Source organism: Ursus maritimus, unplaced genomic scaffold (assembly GCF_017311325.1).
Source record: "Ursus maritimus isolate PB19 unplaced genomic scaffold, ASM1731132v1 scaffold_2, whole genome shotgun sequence".
NCBI lineage: Eukaryota > Metazoa > Chordata > Mammalia > Carnivora > Ursidae > Ursus > Ursus maritimus.
This window is the reverse complement of record NW_024424452.1, coordinates 45,431,521-45,450,216: the sequence shown is the minus strand read 5'-3', so window position 1 is coordinate 45,450,216 and position 18,696 is coordinate 45,431,521. Positions and strand designations below refer to the sequence as shown.

The 18,696-nt window shown below is 51.6% G+C and overlaps 1 protein-coding gene and 1 long non-coding RNA gene across 19 annotated transcripts in view; one reads left to right on the top strand and one right to left on the bottom strand.

Annotated features, from left to right (window-relative positions):
* LOC103658245 overlaps positions 1-10,974 on the bottom strand; it is a 28,813-nt gene extending 17,839 nt beyond the window's left edge. For 5 of the 16 annotated variants that reach the window (XR_567102.2, XR_567100.2, XR_005836279.1 and 2 more), the window contains exons 1-3: positions 5,862-8,505; positions 5,178-5,295; positions 1,961-2,224 (exon numbers count right to left, since the gene is read on the bottom strand). This is a non-coding gene — a long non-coding RNA (uncharacterized LOC103658245). Of the gene's footprint in view, positions 1-1,960; positions 2,225-5,177; positions 5,296-5,861; positions 8,506-10,783 lie in introns of those variants that run through there. The other 11 variants (XR_005836278.1, XR_005836284.1, XR_005836286.1 and 8 more) reach the window with 8 other exon arrangements.
* A 573-nt stretch (positions 10,975-11,547) lies between these two features.
* The window catches only part of OLFML2B (olfactomedin like 2B), a 36,605-nt gene continuing 29,456 nt past the window's right edge, over positions 11,548-18,696 (top strand). For 2 of the 3 annotated variants that reach the window (XM_040635963.1, XM_040635962.1), the window contains exons 1-3: positions 11,548-11,796; positions 14,417-14,659; positions 16,500-16,607. In XM_040635963.1, the coding sequence (XP_040491897.1) occupies positions 11,620-11,796; positions 14,417-14,659; positions 16,500-16,607 (528 nt within the window). In that variant the 5' untranslated portion in view covers positions 11,548-11,619. The remainder of the gene's footprint in view (positions 11,797-14,416; positions 14,660-16,499; positions 16,608-18,696) is intronic. The other variant, XM_040635965.1, reaches the window with a different exon arrangement.

The following is an 18,696-nucleotide window of genomic DNA, read 5'->3' as shown; positions in this document are numbered from 1 at the left end:
GGAGACTGGGAATTCCTGGGTTTGAAGAGGGACACCAGACAGCAGGTGTCACTCTACTCCCAGGCTGAATATCACAAAGCAGCCACTGAGCTATCAAAGGACCATAAAAAGCTATGACCTTTTATAGTCACCTCCTGGCCTGGGCTCCTGTCCTGACTTTGTCTCCTGCAGGGATGGTACAGAACCCAGCAAGCATTAGAGACTCACGCTGTGTTACAGACATCCGCGCTGCTGGTGACTCCTGGGAGCTCTACGCTCTGAAATCCCACCACTGAGGATTTTGATCTTGGCGAAGGTAAGGCCTTCTACCAGGGGTCACAGGCTCATATGCCTTGGAGTTACCAAGGATGATATCAGGCGGAGAAGTGAAGTCCGTGCAAACTAGATTGTGTGCCCTCCCTAAAGACATTTAAATTCAGAAATTTACAAACAATCGCTGTGCTGGCGAAACTAAATACATCTTGGCCAACCACCTTGCAACTTATGACTTAGGCCCTTCTCTCAAAGGATATGTTGACAGACACCTGACAGCCAAGTCTTGGATGCGTTAGGACATGGGGGTGGGGGCTGGGGGAGTACATATCAGAATATCTAGATCAAGTAAGGCCTCTGTATACACAATTTGTTTCTTTTGCCCATTCAAACGGCTCCAAATGCCCAACAGTTGGAGACACAGTGCCAGATGTTCCAGAACGGCCATGGTCCTGCTCTGCCCTCATGGAGCCAGTGAACACGGGGGCATATTATCTGATTCAGTGTCCCCAAACCTCAGACATTCATGAAGGTTCCTACCTTCACGGTTTTGCCATATCACCTAGACTGACTTAACCCTTTCCTTTAAGTAGATCTTAAATTAATTCACTTTTTTATTTAGATTCCTGCTTTAGACTTTTCCTCAGAAAGCCTGCATGCAGTTTGGTGCTTCAGAGTACAGGCTTTGAGTAAATAAGCCCTGAGTTCCCATCTAGACTCTGTGACCTTGCTCTAATCACTTCCACTGTCTGAGTTTCTGTTTTCTCATCTCTGTGATAGAGAGAACCACACCTGCTTCCCACCAATGCCTTGAGAATTTGTGACAGGACATTTAGGTCACCCATGAAGTGATGCAGCTGTTAACCCTGCCATCCCCGCTTGGCGTGTCCCATCCCAGAGTGAGCTGGTGGGAGGTCCAGAGCCGGGACCTGCTGCCCGGGCCGGGATGCACGCTCACAGGGAGTGACCCACTGCTGCCCAGACCCGCCAGCCTCTCCTGCCAGCAAGCCCTGGAGGGTCCTGAGGCTCATCCCTCCTCTCCCACCTACCTTCAAAGTGCATGTGATGGCTAGGCAACCACCATGTTATATTGAGGAAACCCTGGGTGCACAGGTGTTGAGGAATGTGCCATGAAACACACCACATGCCTACCCCACTCATCTCCTAAATATTGAACCCTTTCTAGAGTGACACACAGTCTTACAGAGACACACAAAACAACTATTTTCTCTGGGTGGCAACATTCAAGCCAGCTGTGTTTCAGAACACACTACAGAAGGATCAATAAATCAAGCTACTTAGACCGAGGAATCCAGAATGTTTGGGCTGCAAGAGACCACCCCGGAAATCACTCAATCCAACCACTTCTCTTGGCGGATAGGCAAAAGGGAGGCCCAGGACTCCCTGGAGAGGCCAATGCCTTCCCACATTCACACCCACAGCGGGAGTGGCAGCGTGGGGACTGGGTGCCACGCCTCCCGATGGGACTTCTCGCTGCTGCAGCCAATTGCTTTTCCAGAGATGTGCCACCTGGCCTGCACATGGTTGGAGAGCCTTACGTACAGAATTCCAGAAGGAGAGGTTGACGTGGGTGAGAAGCTGAAGTTGAGTTTTAAAGGTTAAATGTTGGAGGACGTGTGTGGGTTGTGATGAAAAGTGTGAGCTTGGAGTCAGACAGACCTGAGGTCGAGGCGAACCCGCTACTTACTCATCGTGCACTGTCCTTGGGCAGGTCAGGCGATCTCCCTGTCTTCGATTCCTCACCTGCAGTGACACCACCGACAGTGCAGGATGGTTGTGAGGACGACACGAGATTTTTGCACCTGGCCGTAGTCAGTGCTCAAACCGTTCTGAACCCCAGGGGACACACACTGACACTGTATGGTCCCCCCCGGAGCTATGCAAAAGCAGCATGTCGCTGGACACAAGATTCTAAGTCAAAAGGAAGTGAGGCTCACACACTGAAAATCTCCTGTGAAGGAATGAAAAATGGTGAACAGTGCACGGTTGTTCAGGAGACACACGTATCACTGAGCTAACAGCTCTGAGGGGCTTTCTCCTTGCAAGAATGGGAGGAAAGCAGGGTGCTATCAGTGGAATGAAGGACAGTCAGGAATGATGGATGGAGGAGGGGGGTGGGGGAGCTCCGAGGTTAACTGGAACAAGCTTGAATTGGGTTTTCTTTCTTTTCTTTTTTTTAAGAGGTGGGGTGGGGTTGAATGCGAGGAGGGGCAGAGGGAGGGGGAGAAAGAGAATTTCAAGCAGGTCCCACACTCAGCGTGGAGCAAAACGAGGGGCTTGATCTCATGACCCTGAGACCATGACCTGAGCTAAAATCAAGAGTCAGACCCTTAACTGACTGAGCCACCCAGGCGCCCCTGAATTGGGTTTTCAAATGGAAGAAAGTAATTATTTAGAGGAAGCGGGAGAAACTCACTGGAGTTGGAACTCTGCAGCAATGCTGCTCTGTCCCAACTGTGTTGCTGCTATTTTAGGTGTCTCTCTCCTTGGATGGGAGGGTTGGCTCTCAGAGCACAGAGCTGGGTTTCCTCCTGCCTGGAGTGAGGGGTCCCTCGGGTTTTCCTGCGGGACTCCGCATCAGGCCAGGGATGCCTGTGGCAGCCTCGCTCTGCTCACTGCCTAGCTCCAGGCTCTGCTGTCTGTCCTCCGCAAGACACCCTCCCTGACCCACGTGCACACTCACCCCCAGGCCTCTCCGAGGGCAGCTGCAGCCTGCACACATCCCTGGGCTGCCTTGCCAACAATAGCAAGGGGGTGGGAAGCCACCTGCAGAGCCCCATTTCTGAGGACACCTCAGGAATTCCTCAAGCTTTAGAAAGTTACCTGTTCATACATTAGTCCCTGGAACAAAGCAAACCCCCCAAAAGGGAAAACTCGCTTACCTAAATCACTATCACTACGTGGAAGGAACAGAGATTCAAAAATGATAGTTTTCTTTCTCAGATAAGAAAATTGAGGCACAGAGTTTCTACTAAATTCACATGGGAATAATAATATCCCAACATTCAATACATGATGACCATGTTATCAGTCATTTGACATTCAACAAATATTTGATGGGATAAGCATGACAAGCAATGGGTCAGACCTTTTTATGTATCTCTCATCTCCACAGCAGCCTAGTGATACGAGAAAAGAAAGGTTTAGAAGAGAAAAACTTGCCCAGGGTCACCCACCGGATAGGTGGCAGAATTAACATTAACCCAGGTCTGTGCTTCTGAAGCCCCTACAAAGCTCAGGCTAGGATCACCTTTCCTGCTCCCAAGTAAACCTTCACCTTTGGATCCGTGTCTGGGTTTCCTACCTATGCTAAAGCGAAGACCTTCTAAAGCCACCTGTGATCTTTATATTCCTCATTATTTTTAGCGTTGGAATTGGGGGTGAGTTCATTCTTGTAAGGGTAAGGAAAGGAACATTGCTGAGCACATAGTAAGCAGGGATGGTATGTATATGATTCCCATGTTAGAATGAAGAGACCAAGGGGTGCCCGGGTGGCTCAGTGGCCTAAATGTCTGCCTTGGGCCCAGGTCATGATCCCAGAGTCCTGGGATAGAACCCCACGTCGGGCTCCCTGCTCAGCGGGGAGTCTGCTTCTCCCTCTGCCCCTCCTCGTGCTCTCTCAAATAAGTGGATAAATCTTAAAAAAAAGAAAGAAAGAAAGGAAGGAAGGAAGGAAGGAAGGAAGGAAGGAAGGAAGGAAGAAAGAAAGAAAGAAAGAAAGAAAGAAAGAAGAGACCAAGGCTCACAGAGGGGATGTGACTTGCCCTAGGTCACTAGTAAGTATGAAAAGCCCAGATTTCATAGCCCATCTGTCTGACCCCAAAGCCCAGGCTCCCCATGGCCCCAGGCTGCCTGATGAGGCTAGAATTAAATGCTGTTTGTGCACCCCAGTGAAGGGAAGGAGAGCATCCTTTAGAGAACATGTATGGATTGAACATTTTCAGTGGCTATCGTACCACGTGAAGTATCTACGAAGAGCTCAGAGCTACAGGCTGCCATTTAACCTGTTGCCCAGGAGGTGAGAAGTCCCATCTGGACTAGTTTCATGCCAAGCTGGAAAAGAGATCTCCCGGGGATGTGGACACACAGAAGAGTTGCCTATGATATTCCTAGATACTAATTTGGATTCTCTCTCTCCCTCTTTTATCCAGGATAATTTGGATTGTCTCTTATAAGCAGATATTTTGCTTTTCTATAAGGTGATTAATTTATGTTAAGTAAGTGCATCTTCGGAGGTCCAGGGGAGACAGAGCCAGCCAGTCATGGGCAAGAGTGCAATGGATACCCTTTGACTTGTCTGGTCTCCCTGGGACCTGCTCCTCCTCCCACTTTGTTTCTACAAAGTGACCTGCCCCCCTCCACACTCACCTTCTGTGATTAGTTCAGGATTGGCCACCTGATCCATGTTGGATGGGATTCCCTTCCCTGGGCATTTGGAATTGGCCCCAAGAAGGAGAAAGCCTACTCTCTTCAAGTACCTGTGGCCTGCACACCATCTGTGTATTGTATGGACCTAGTGACACCAAAGCCTTGGGTTCTGTGAGATACCCCTAGATATAATCAGTCTCCTTCTCTACCCCTTCTTACTAATATCCCCACCCATATGTCACCCCCATATCCAGAGACCCTCCAACCCCATTGTTCTCATACCCGCCCCTGGATCAGAGCCTTCCCATCTCATGCTGGATTTCTACATCAGCCTCCCAATGGGCCTCCCTCCTTCGGTCTGAGCCTCCAGGCCATTCTCAACACTGTGGCTGCGGCCACCTACTGGAACGCAAGGGTAATTATTCCACCCCCTTGCTTAAGGCAGTTCTGGTGTCTGTCTCCCCACAGCCTTCGACTTCAAATCCAGACTCCCAGCGTAGTGTGCAAGCCTGGTGTGATCTGGCCTCTAGTCTCACCTTTCATACTTCTCCTTCTCTTCCTTCCCCGTAGCCCTCGTGCTCCAGCTCGGCTTGCATTCCCCAAGCCAGCACGCTCCTCTCTCCGGGTCTCTGTTGAACCAGCTTCTATTCATTCCTAATGATGAGGAACAAATGTGAGTCCTTAGTCCTCATTTCTTTATTTTTTAAATTTATTTAAATTCGATTAATTAACATATAGTGTACTACTAGTTTCAGAGGTAGAGTTCAGTGATTCCTCAGTCTTATATCACACCCAGTGCTCCTTATATCACATGCTCTCCTTAATGCCCATCCCCCAGTTACCCCGACCCCCCTCCCCTCCCCTCCAGCAACCCTCAGTTTGTTTCTTATGATTAAGAGTCTCTTATGGTTTGTCTTCCTCTCTGATTTCATCTTGTGTTAGACCTTATTTCTAGTCTAACAGGTGGTAAAGCACAGACCAGGCCTTCCCTTTCTCCATGTCCCCCGCTCTGGGGTTGCCCCTAACAAGTCTTTTTAACTTCCCAGTGTCTTCCTTCTGTTACTTCCCTAGCAAAATCTGTTACCAGTTATTATTTCCTGTTATAGATTTAAGGCAATGAGTTACCTCTATGGGGAGTATTTGCCTGTAAAGGCTCCCCACTGAAGCATAATAATAATAATAATAATAATAATAATAATAATAATAATAAGGCTCCATACCCAGTGTGGAGACGCTTGAACTCACAACCCTGACATCAAAACCTGAGCTGAATCAGGAGTCGGATGGTTAACCAGCTAAGCCACCCGGGCTCCCCGAAGCAGAATTATGACAGCGACATCAGGCATCCGTGAGAAGGCAGGGGAGGCGTGTAAACGCTCAGAGAAGGCACCCTGCACCACAACACATAATCCATGTCAGAACCACTCTGTTCCTGAGCCTGGAGGACTCAGAACCAGGAGGAGAGGGAGGGGGGAGGAGAGAGGGCGAGCACGGGAGAGTGAGAGAAGGCAGGGGAGATCACGATGGGTAGGAAGCCAGGGGCTGTCTGCAGAGTACCTGACTTATCCTGGTTGGGGGGTGTGCCTGCGTGGTTCTCGGGGGCGGGGGGCCATTCCCAGGGACTCTGACAGGGATGGTATCTCCTGGAGCTGCGTCATGGAGCAGCGCTGGGAAATCCCGTGGGGAGGCAAAGGGTCCCTGCCCACCCATCCCTCCCTGGGTCACCACAAGTCACAGAAGGTAGGGGTGTTCCCCTCTGAGTCAGAGCAGGGACCCATCCAGCACAGGACGCGGGCTCAGGCAGGGCCACCCGGGAGGCCGGTGGTCTGCAGATGGAGACCCACGCCGACTGCAATCCTCTCTGCCCTCCACTCTTCGCACCTGAGCCGTTCATCTCGGCTCCACAGCTGACGACGGCACCCTCCTCCCGGCCGAACCCTCCCGTGGCTCCGCACTGCCAACAAGACACGCTCCCATCTTTCCTGCAGTGAAGAAAAACATTTTTCTTTACTAAAATATCTTGAGGGGGAAAAAGCTCTTTTGTGTGCGTCCTCAGGATTACACATTTACAATCTTTAGAATATGAGCTCCCAGAGGCAGAGGTCTTGTCTTCGTCCTTCTGTGTCCCGCGGGCCTCAGAGCACCTGACTCGTAACACATGCTCCATAATGAGTTAAACGGAATTAAATTAGAAACCATCGAAGATCAAAGACAAAATAAGGAGCTGAGAAAGCAGCAAAGCAGGGTGAACAGGGGAAAAAAGACCTCATTTTCAGGCGAGCTTTCCATCATCCCTTTCCAGCAATTTATGGCAGCTCCCTGGCAGGGCTCCCACACTGCAGCGGGCCAGGGAAGGGGGATGGCAGAATGATGTTGCTCGTGGGATTTTGCCCTGCTCTTTGATGCCGCTGCCACGGGGCAGGTGCATTTGCTAAATTACCCACTAAGGTGGCCGGTCATTTATAGCCACCCCAGCCCCACCTGGCAAATGAAGCCTCGGTTTTCTACAGGCAGACATTTCCGAGCAAAGCCAAGAGCCTCCCAGATAAACTGGAAAACAGATGCTCTTGCCAGAAGCAAACGTGGCTGGGGAGGCTTGGTGGAGGCAGCAGCTGAGGGATCCCCAGCACCCGACACCCTGCTGGCTGGTAAAGGCCCCGGGTCTCCGGCGGCACGTTCAGGGCTTTCTGAGACCCTGTTCTCTGAACATTTGTACAGGAAGCATGTCCATCTTTGAGAAGGGGATGACACCACCTGCCTCAGGGGTATTTTGAACATCAAATCATGCCTAGCGAATGGTAAACATTCTGTAAAGAGTAGCCATCATACATCTCCTTGTCTCAATGCCTCAGTGATTTCATCTGTGAAGTGGGGAGAGCAATACCTATTTTGCACTAATATGCTAAGGATCAAGTCAAGTAGTATCTAGGTGCTGAGCGAAGGATGCAAGGAATTTGTCGTACGTCAGCTTGGATGTTCTAAAGCCAAACCAAGCTCTCCTCAGGATCTTCAAATCAGGTGATCAGACCGGCAGGTGGGAGGAATGCCACAGGCAGTGTATCTTGACTTCTGAAAGGTAAGTGATAAAAGTCTCTGGAGAAATGCTTGTAGACATGCCGTAGACATGGGGGCTAGGCACCAACACCTCTGCATACTTGAAAAATCACACACCCAAAGGGTTAATAGCAATCAGGAAATACTTTTCCTACTCTGGGCCTAGCACTCTAGAATCTGGCCCTATTCGAATGAATATGACTTATTAAAATTAATGATTTGAATTAAGACAGAAACCATGCTTATTTAATTTGGAAAACTTGGACAAGGGCAAAAGCAGCAAGATTTCAACAGGATGAAAAGATGGGCCAAAAGCATCATAATAATCAGTGGGAAAAAATGTAAAGGCCTGTACTTGGATTTAAAAAAGAAGAAGAAGAACATAGCTGGAAAGCACAAGTTGGAGGAAACCAGCATAAAATTCATGTTAAAAAAAAAAAAAGAAGGAAAAAACTACATTAAAAAAATAAATTAATGTGAATCATTGGTGCAATGTAACTGCCAAAAAAGCAAAGTCAATCTTGGGCTACATTAATAAAATAAGTGTTTGGAAAAAGAGGAAAAAATGGTTTCAATATGCCCTAACATCTACTCAAAACTGGGGCCTCTCTAGAGAAAAAATAACCGGAATAATGGTAGAATGGTAGGTCTAAAAGACCATGTGGTCTGAGAAACAGGTGAATAAAATGGAGATAGAAGGTGACATGGGTGTAGTCAGCTCGAGAAAGAGGAGATTTAGAAGGTACTTGGTTTCTGGGCATGATCCTGGAGTCCAGGGATCGAGCCCTCCATCAGGCTCCTCTGCTGGGAGCCTGCTTCTTCCTCTCCCACTCCCCCTGTTTGTGTTCCCTCTCTCGATGGCTGTCTCTCTTTCTCTGTCAAATAAATAAATAAAATCTTAAAAAAAAAAAAAGAAGGTACTTGGTTTCTATCTTTAAGTGAAAGAAAATAATCTGTTGCTGGAAAGTTCTTAGACATGTTCTGTGTAGGACCATAGGACTGAACTTTAAAACAAAGCTTTAAAAGATCTATTTCTTCATTCCTTTCAAGATTTCATTCATTTATTTGAGAGAGAGAGTGAGAGAGAGCACAAGCAGGGGAGGGGCAGAGGGAGAGGGAGAAGCAGGTTCCTGGCTGAACAGGGAGCCCAACACAGGGCTTGATCCCAGGACCCCGGGATCATGACCTGAGCTGAAGGCAGACACTTAACTGACTGAGCCACCCAGGCACCCTGGAGATTTATTTCAGGTCAATAGGAGAAAGGCCTCATGGTCATGAGAGGGCTGCCACTGCTCCAGGCACGATGACCACAATCAAACACAGAAAATGGGGGCATCAGAGAGCTCCTCTCTCTCATTTGTTTCCTTTATCAGGAGGCAAAATACCTTTTCTAGACTCTGCAGATTTATTTTATTCTATTGGCCAGAACTGAATCACGTGGCTGTCCCTAGCTGCAGGAGGAATTGGGAACTTGGAATGTCTGGTAGAAGAGAATGGCAAAGGGGTAAGGCAGCACTGGCTTCAACCACTTATGATGAAGTTAAAAAAGCCAGTACTGTAAGAATAATAGATGGGAAAGTGGAAAGAGCTTGGGTCCTTGATGACATCACTGAGCTGCTGAACTAAATTTAAAATGGCCAACTTCCAGTCTTCTTAGAGTGAGAGAAAAATAAATTCATATTTGATTAAGCCATTGTTGAGTTTCTGTTCCTTGCAGTCAAACGCACCCTAGTGGATACAAAGACGGTCTTTATGAAAGTAACTGGGATATATCCAACGGGACCTCTTGTAGTTCCCATTCATCCAACCAGTTTGATGGACGGTCTCCTTGGTTCCAGGCACTGGCTAACCTCTGGAAATGTAACGGTGAACAGAACCAGACAAAAGCCCTGCCCTCACGGATGTTACATTCCAGAGAAGAAGATAGACACTGCTGAAGCCACCCACACAGAAGACGGAATTCTCATAATTCTGTGAGGAAAGGGTACAAGATACCATGGGAGCATACCGCAGAGGAATGGCCCCGGGGCTGGAGTCAGGGAAAATCTTCCCTGAGAAGTGCCCACCAGTCTGAGATCTGAACATCCACTCTCAGGCTGCTGTCTCTGCCCACAGTGGCCTCTCTTTATTGCCTACCTCTTGTTGACATACCACCTGCTTTGTGGAAACCTTCCCGTCATCCCAGACGCCTCCACCGTCAGTCTTCCATGAAGTCCTGACCCTCCCGCTAGAGGGGACCTCTACCTTCTCTAACGCTCTTGGGAAATGCTCTCACCCTGACTTAAAATTTAAAATTTGAGCCCCCTAGCTCTGCTTAGCTCCTCACTCCCACCCCATTCCTGGAAAACACGGACATGCTTATCTTTCTGTTAAATACCTAGCGACCTAGCTTGCTGTCTTGCACTTAGCCAACATTCGACACTTATTTTCATTGAAGACTATATTTTATAGATGTTTATTCCCATCTAGTTTCAGAAACGATCTGATAGTCCTATAGAGTACTTTGCGTGTGTACGTGTGTTTGTGTGAGAGACATTTCCACAAGCCCAGACACCCAGAACCTTGGATTTCTGTCCACGAACTGGGACTTTTTTAAAAACTACTAAAGCCTATGAATAAAGACTATCATTATAGGTCTGTCAACAATCATCATTTACATGAGCTGAAGTCTGCTTATTTTATCACTGATTATCACAACGCTCATTCCTTAGTGTAAGAGGCAAGGTGTTCTATCTCCCCAGATTCATAACACCTTTCCCATCTTTGAAGGGGTCTGGCTGTGCTCAATATTTTCAGGGTGACAGTTGTCCCGGAAGGCACAGTGTCTTTCCTTAGATTCACACATTATTAATCTTTACAGTAGGTTCATAAAAGGGACACTAATTAAGGGACACTGTAACATAATCGCACACCGTTGAAAGTGGATGCCCTCTCGGGGGTCATCTAGCGACGGAGACTGAGACCCGTCCCAAAGCAGGAAGATAGTAAGACCTGGTCCCTAGGACAATCACTGGATTCTCGGGCAGTAGCTTCGCCCACGGGGACACGCAGAGCGTCAGAGATTCACAGCCACGGTCCTCGTACTTACTATCTACACAAATCAGGACACACTCGGGCAGGGAGTTCACCAGCCATCCTCTGGGTGGAGGTATTGCCAGGTTGTGCGGCGGCGGCCGGCCGGCCGGCAAGCGAGCAGCGGCGCTAAGTTCAAAGCTGCCAGAGCTCTCGCCGAGAGCCCAGTCCGGGAACGGAGACGCCGAGAGCAAAGCTCCTTCTCCCCCGGGTGCAATAAAGGGAGCAGGCCGAGGAGAGGGGCTCGGGCTCGGGCCCGGAGAGAGCGCCCGGTGCCTGCCTCCCACTCCGGGGGCGCACGGCTCCCGGCCAGAACCGCACAGGAACCCCAATCTTCCGGGACGCCGCGGCGGCGGCGGCGGGGGTGGCGAGCGGGGCCGGGCGGGGCGGGGAGGGCCGCGCGCCTCCAAGCCGCACTCTGGCAGCCCGCACAATGGAGGCCCCGCCCCTACCCCCTCCCCTCCCCTTCCCCGCTCCCTCGCTCCCTCCCTCCCTCCGCGCCGCCCCGCCCCCCAGCGCCCCGCGCGCCCGGTCCCCCGCCTGCCACCTGAGCCCTCGGGCGGACGCCGCGCTCGTTCCCGGTGCCGCCGCCGCCCCCCCCCACCCCGCCCGGCAGCGCCCCCGCCCCGCGCCCCGCTCTCGGCCGGGGCCGCACAGTCGCGGCGGCTCGCGCCGGAGAGGACATGAGCGGGGGCTCGGGGGCGCACCCTCCCGCCGCGCTCAGCCGCGCCCAGCGTCAGCAAGCGCTCTGAGCAGCCACTCCCGGGCCGCGCCGCCCTCGCGCCTCAGTGCCAGCCCGCAGCCCCAGCCCGCCGCTCTCCCACGGGCGCAGCCCCTCTGCCCGCGTCCCTCATGGCCAAGCCTCTGCTGCTGGTCTTCTGCGGCGCTCTGGTTGTGGCCGGGGTCCAGTGGGGGCCCAGCGTGCCCCCCGCCGGGACGAGCGAGCCCCCGGACGCGCCGACGGTGGCGCCCACGGAGGACGAGACGCTGCAGAACGAGGCGGACAACCAGGAGAACGTGTTGTCGCAGGTAGGCGGCGGACCCTGGCCACCCCCGGCCCTGGGCGCGGGCGGGAGCCGGACGTGGCCCTAGCAGGAGCCTCGGCGGCGGCCGCTGCGCCCCGGTGCCGTCCCGGAGGCGTTTCTTCAGCGAAGGGACGGGGTCCTCCTCCCGGCGTCATAGGGTCTTTCAAGGTTACCGAATCAGGAGAAAGGAGAGGAGGAAGGCAAGACTCCACAGGGCTCCCTGAAAAGAGGGGTTAAAAAAAAAAATCATCATCCAAACCTCTAGTTCCAGGGTTGTGAAAGCGTGGCCATCTCTGGCCTGTGTGGCTGTTCGTGGGAACTGGAACGTGACAACAGGCGGGCGTGTGGGACAGGAGGCAGATGGCTCTCCCCGGGGTGGCACTTGACGGCCCAGAGTGAGACGCATACCAGGGAGGAGCGGGGTGAAGACAGAACAGCAGCAGGTGTGATGCCTGCCAGGTGGCCCCGCACAGGCGGAAGGGACAAGACCCTGCGTATTAGGGAGGCAGGGTGGAAACGCAGATCCGCTCACCTCTGGCGGATGGTCGGTGGGGGGTGAGTGACAGCTTTTAGTGAAGGGGTTTGTAAAGTGTCCCTTTACAAAGTACTCTGCTTGACTCAACCTCGGACATTCTTATTCCCGTTCTGTTAGCAAAGGACCCGTGGAACAGTAAGACTTGGAACAGTAGGAGTGATCCGGGTGGGTAGAGCTAGGTCTTTTTGACCCCCCAGGTGCCTGCAAGGGACCGCTCTCTGGAGCGTTCCGTGCGTGCGCTCCGCAGCCCGCCTGATGATGTGTGGTGGGTGTTGCCATCATCCTAAGGATGAGGGCTGGCTGAGGGAGGGGGCCTGTCCTGCTCTCTGCATCTCGCTCAGTCTTTGGACTGGGTCTTGTCTCCTTCCCGGAGGAAGAACAACTGTGACGTGTATCAAACACTAGTCTCCTCACCCTTTTCCTTTGGAAGTTACACTGATAGATGCCCCATAGCCCGATAACCTCGTGCTCTCTCCTAAATTGAAAGGACATAAAAATCCTTCACGGTGGAGCTCTGGAGGACCATGCACGAAAGTGTTCCCGAAACCCGAGTCTCAGAAAGGAAGGAATCCACCCAGGGTCCCAGAGCGGGCTTTGCAGGAATCTAGGCAGAGTTTCAGCGAGCAGACAGCCACGGTTTACTGTCTGTCAGCCCGTAAAGACCAGCCACTTCAGCCACCCTGCGCTGTTAACTCCAGCGTCCACTGATCCATTCTGTATTTGACAACAGCTCTAAAACAAATATTAGTGTTAGAAGAAACCCAACCTTTGCAAGAAAAACATTACAAGCCTTCTTCCCCCCAGACGGCATCCCAGGAACATTCCCACTCCAACAAGGGCTGTGCCTGCCTGCCAGGGTCATTAGTCAAAGGAAGGCAACCCTTCTCCATGCCTAGAAGGGGAGAGCTCCATGGCGCTGGGGCTGCAGGGTCTGTGGCAGAGGAGCCGGGGAGGAGCCTTTCCCCCAGCAAGTGCCCAGGACGGTGGCTCCAGAAAGCCTGTGCTTTCCTGCGGGGGGGAGGCTGGCAGGGGCAAGTGCTCAGAAGGAAATGTTTAACATTGTAGGAGCGCAAGGGCTGCCAGCTCGCTCTCCTGGCTTTGGCCTAGGGTTTGGGTTCAGAAGCTGTTCTAGGAGCCAAAGGAATCCTTAGGCTGAGTAAACCTTACTGAGTTCCGGGCCTGTCTCCTTTCTCCCAGTTTCCTTTTTCCAAATCGAAACCATCCTTTGGGGACGGCTGGGTCGCTCAGTTTGTTAAGCATCTGCCTTTGGCTCAGGTCAAGATCCCAGAGTCCTGGGATCGAGTCCCGCAACGGGCTCCTTGCTCAGTGGGAAGCCTGCTTCTCCCTCTGCCTGCTGCTCCCCCTGCTTGTGCTCTGTCTCTCTCTCTGTCTCTAACAAATAAATAAAATAAAATCTTTGAAAAAAGAGAAAAAAGAAACCATTCTTCGAAGGTCAGTTCAAGTACCACCGCCTCCAAGAAGTCTTCTCTGGCGCTCGGCTGGAGCCACTCTGGCCAGTTTGAGCCCCGCTGCACTACATCACATCGGGGTACTTGGCACTCTCTGCTTGGCGTGGCTGTGATCTGCGTGCCTGCTGCACCGTGAGCTCCTGCAAGTGGGCTCTCTGGCCCGTCTGCTTCCTTCTCTGAGCCCTTAGCACTGCCCAGAGTAGGCACGCCGTGAGTGGTCCGTGAGGGGACGAGGCTAGAAGCAAGCAGCCTTCACACTGGAATCTCAGCTTTGCCATCCTCCCTTCAGCCCGTCCTTTCCTTTTTAAATCTCAACCTGGTTTCTAGCGAAGGCAAGGGCTCATTTGTTTTTCCCTTGAAATGATGAAAGCCTAAGGCCCCCTGAGAAACGCACTGCGTTCCAAGACAAATGAAGAGAGCCGAACTCCTAAGCGCCTTCAAGGAAATTTCAGAGTCAGCAAATTGTGTTCTGATGACCTCTTCTCCCCACTGTTCGGAGTTGTCTGAGGTCTCTGGCTAGAGCAGGACGTTTGACACAGTGAAGGGAGAGCCTTCCTAGGAGCCAGGCCCATACTTGTGTTTGCACACTCAACCCCTTCTTTCTCTGTCTCTGTGTCTAGTTGCTGGGAGACTATGACAAGGTCAAGGCTGTGTCTGAGGGCTCGGACTGTCAGTGCAAGTGTGTGGTGAGACCCCTGGGCCGAGATGCCTGCCAGAGGGTCAATGAGGGGACCTCCAGGAAGGAGGACTTCTACACCGTGGAAACCATCACCTCAGGCTCGTCCTGCAAGTGTGCGTGTGTGGCGCCCCCGTCAGCCCTCAATCCCTGTGAGGGAGACTTCAGGGACAGCCGGGACTTGAAGGTAGGACCTGGGGTGGGGCGAGTGGGAGGGTGCCTTAGGGACCCGGGGGTCCGGCAGAGTTTTGCAGGGATTTTAAGGGGACCTGGCTTAGCCTGTATAGGTCAGGCCCCGGCACCTAGCGGGCTGAGCCTGTGTCCGATCATCTGGCAAACCGGTCATTTGCAATCCCGATGTCTGAGGGGAATGATGAGAGCAAAGTATGCCTGCCTCTCCCTCTGGAGCCAGGGAGGCTGGGCCTGTGAGCAGCTGTCAGGCCCAGAGGCCAGAAGAACTCAGTGTTCTTCTCCTCGAGAATTATTGCCATGGTTTACTGTTGGCCCAGCACACACCCCACAGAGGCACAAGACACAGGAGCAAGCCTGGCAGTCTTCAGCACAAGGGCTGGGGTGACCCAGGGCAGCAGAGGCCTGGGGCCTGCTGTAGGGTCAGTATCGAACTGTGATCCTGGTCCACAGGGTGGGGAAGCTCAGGCCTGCTTGAGGCCACTGCACGGGTTGGCCGAGGGCTTCGTCGGGTCTCAGCAGTGTGGGCTTGTGGCCTGGGCCTGGTCTTGCAGTCAGACCAATTCGGGTTCAGACCATTGCTCTGCCACTGCTTGTTGTGTGATCCTACTCGAGGCACCTAACTTGCCCGACCTCAGTCTCCTTGCATAGGAAGTGGGGATAATAGCATCTACCTTGTGGGGTGGCTGAGATGGCGGCTAGGGAGCACTTGGCACAATGCCTGACAGACAGTCGGGGTCAGCAGCCACTAGTCTCGCTCACGGATGACCACGCAAAGGGCCACTGAGGGGCCTGGCACCTGCCACATGCACCGTAACTGGTGGTCGTTGATTCCCTTCAAGCAGAATGGGGTTCCGCAGTATGATGCTTTAACATCCTGTCCCGGGATTCAGCCTGCCTCACAGAGCTGCAGTCCTGCCACGGAACTACTTTGTGGACCACCCCGTTACGGGCTTGTCAGGACTCTGGGGGGCTTCTGGAACAATCTTCTCTTAGGAGTCAGAAAATCTTCACAGTGCATACTAACCAGAAGCCATGCTGTGGCTCCCACCCACGATTGAGCTGCCTTCCTCTGGTGGGGAGGAAGGAGGTCTAAACACGAGTGTCTCATACATGGAATTCTTCATCCAATCGCAAGGCCGGGGGATTAGTGTGTCCAGCAGACTCTTCTGGGGACTGGCTCTCGGCAGGGAGGCTCAATTCAGGCATCTCTGATCAGCCACTTTGCCTGCACTCGGTGTGACCTGTATGCCACCAGAGCCTCAGCCACCATCCTCCCAGGCTATGGGAACAAAGGCCAGGGCCCTGTGACAGCTTTTGCCATCTCAGAGATGGGTCAATGGGCCTCCTTTACCCCAGGGTCAGTTTAGCTTTTAGTGCTAAGGGAAAACCGTTGGTATGTTCTAGGCCTTCAGCAGAGAATGAAGGTGAGTGTTTCAGAAGCACGTCCTCAGGCATCGAAGGTCCTGAGCCATGCTGTGGAGTATTTATAGATCACCTGCTGTGGGCCAGGTGCAGTGCTAGATAGCTTGAGAAACAAAAAAGAGGCACTACTTTCAACTGACAGAATAAAAGGCGTCCAAACAGTTTGGTGAAGATTTTGGTGAAGAACAGCTTTACTTGTTCTTACAGGATTCTTCCATTTCTCATGCGAGTATTCTAGTCGGCAGACTACCTCCCACCATTGTGCTGGCTTATGTGCCCACCACCTACACAAGCACCAGTTTCCAAGAGCCGCCTCCCTGTTGAGCCTCTGGCACGGGGGTCCGACAGGAAACGTCTCATCTTGGGTCTGTCTCAATCCAGCCCTTGACTAACCCCCTGCTCCTACTTCCTAGCTTTCCACCATCATAGACATGCTGGAAGGAGCTTTCTATGGCCTGGATCTCCTGAAGCTGCATTCCGTCACTACCAAACTGGTGGGGCGGATGGATAAACTGGAGGAGGTAAGAAAGATTTTGGGTTTCTGTATGCTTTTTTTTTTTTTCAGTTTTATTTATTTCAGAAAGAGAATGTGAGTGGGGGAGGAGCAGAGGGAGAGGGAGAGAGAATTCTTTTTTTTTTTTTTTTTAAAGATTTTATTTATTTATTTGACAGAGATAGAGACAGCCAGCGAGAGAGGGAACACAAGCAGGGGGAGTGGGAGAGGAAGAAGCAGGCTCATGGCAGAGGAGCCTGATGTGGGGCTCGATCCCATAACACCGGGATCACGCCCTGAGCCGAAGGCAGACGCTTAACCGCTGTGCCACCCAGGCGCCCCGGGAGAGAGAATTCTTAAGCCAACTCCACACTGAGTGCAGAGCCAGACACAGGGCTTGATCCCAGGTCCCTGAGATCATGACCCGAAGTCAAGAGTTGGATGCTTAACCAACTGAGCCACCCAGGCACCCCTCCGTGTCTTTCTCTTGATCAGGTCCAAAGTGTATCAAACTTCCCACAATATTTTTTCAGAAAGCACATATCCTGACTAGACTTAACCCGTCTTGTTCTTTGGAAAGACAAAATACACGTAAAACACTCATCCGAAATCATGCCAAATTTTTGGTGACAGAGAATCAGTGAAATATAAATGTAAATACCTTCTTTTTTCACGGACAAGAGCCATATAACCAACGTGTTTCTGTTTTTACCTTGACTTCCAGGGAACTCAGGGCTAAACGAAATATCAAAGTATAATAAGCATCTTACTTCCGGTTTGAAGGTGGTGGCATCTCCTTTATGGGAATAGGGTTGTTAATTTCTTCTGGTTTTGTTTTGTTTCATTATTTTAACCGTTCTGCTGTCCGTCTCTGTATGTGGTGATCCACTTCAAATCCACTTTAGAGAAAGAAGACGTAAAAATGATTACTAATAAATAACATTCCCCACTGGAAAGCATTCAGGCTCCTCACCCCCTGGAAGGATGGACCGGTAGTGTAATTTTCCCAGACAGACATCACGCAGTTCTGACGGGGCTCCTGGGAGACGCACGGCTGGTCCCGTGATTTTCAGGGGCCGGTGTGTGGGGTGGTGGTGCGAGATAGAAGTCATTACATATGATAATAATGTTGACACTGTATCGTTGCTGTCATCCTTTAAAACAGAGATCAGTCTTTTGGTCACCAGGAAGGGAATGATGACCATCAGCCTTACTGATAGGGAGCTTATGGGTATGTGTCGTCGACTGGCACCCAGTTCTTGAACTGGTACTTGAAACAGTGATTCCAAAAATTAGGGCTATTTAATTTTTAGGCTGTTACTGTAAATGGTGGGTTAATAGCAGGATGATTAGCTATACCAGTACCCCTCATGAAAATATTTGGGTCTCTCATGGAGGAGCCGGGCTTCCCTCATGGGTGATTAGTGGCTGTAGGATGGGAGAAAGGAAAGGCCCTTTAGTCTGGCGGAAAGAGCACTCACTGGACTAGGAGTCAGGACAGAGTGACCCCCTCTCTGTTTGCTGCTGAGCAGCTGTACCTCAGTTTCCCCATCTGTAAAGTGGGAAAGGTGTCCTGTCTGCTTTGTATGATTGCCGAGGGGATAAGAAGTGAGCTAATGACTTTGCAAACGCTTTGAAACGCTTAAATAAAACAAGGTACTTGGTTTAGGACCAAGGAGTGAGTGGGTGCGGTGTCTCCCTGTTGCTTTGCCGGGGGAGCTGGTACCTGGATGATGAGACATTGCCGTTGCAGAGATTGGTGTCAGCACCCTCCTTACGCTCCAGAAAATGTTCCCAGAAAGTGAACACCACTTCCTTGTCCACCCGTCCTTAGGCCCAACTCCCCCAGCGCTGTGATGAGTGTTTTCTGATCATGGCCATCAGCTCTGGGGGGGTTGGTGGGTCCACAGTCGTTTCAGTTACCAGGTCTGGTCACGAGGGTCAGAGTCCTGGAACCTGAGCTTTCTAGACAGTTCCAGGTGGCCAACAGGACCACATCAGCCCACTCTTCCTGAGGGGGCTTCACAAGAGAATTAGGCTTAATCTTCACTCTCTCTTCCCCAACATTGATGGCTGGAGTGAAGAGATTGGGAATGGTCAACACCATCCTACTACCA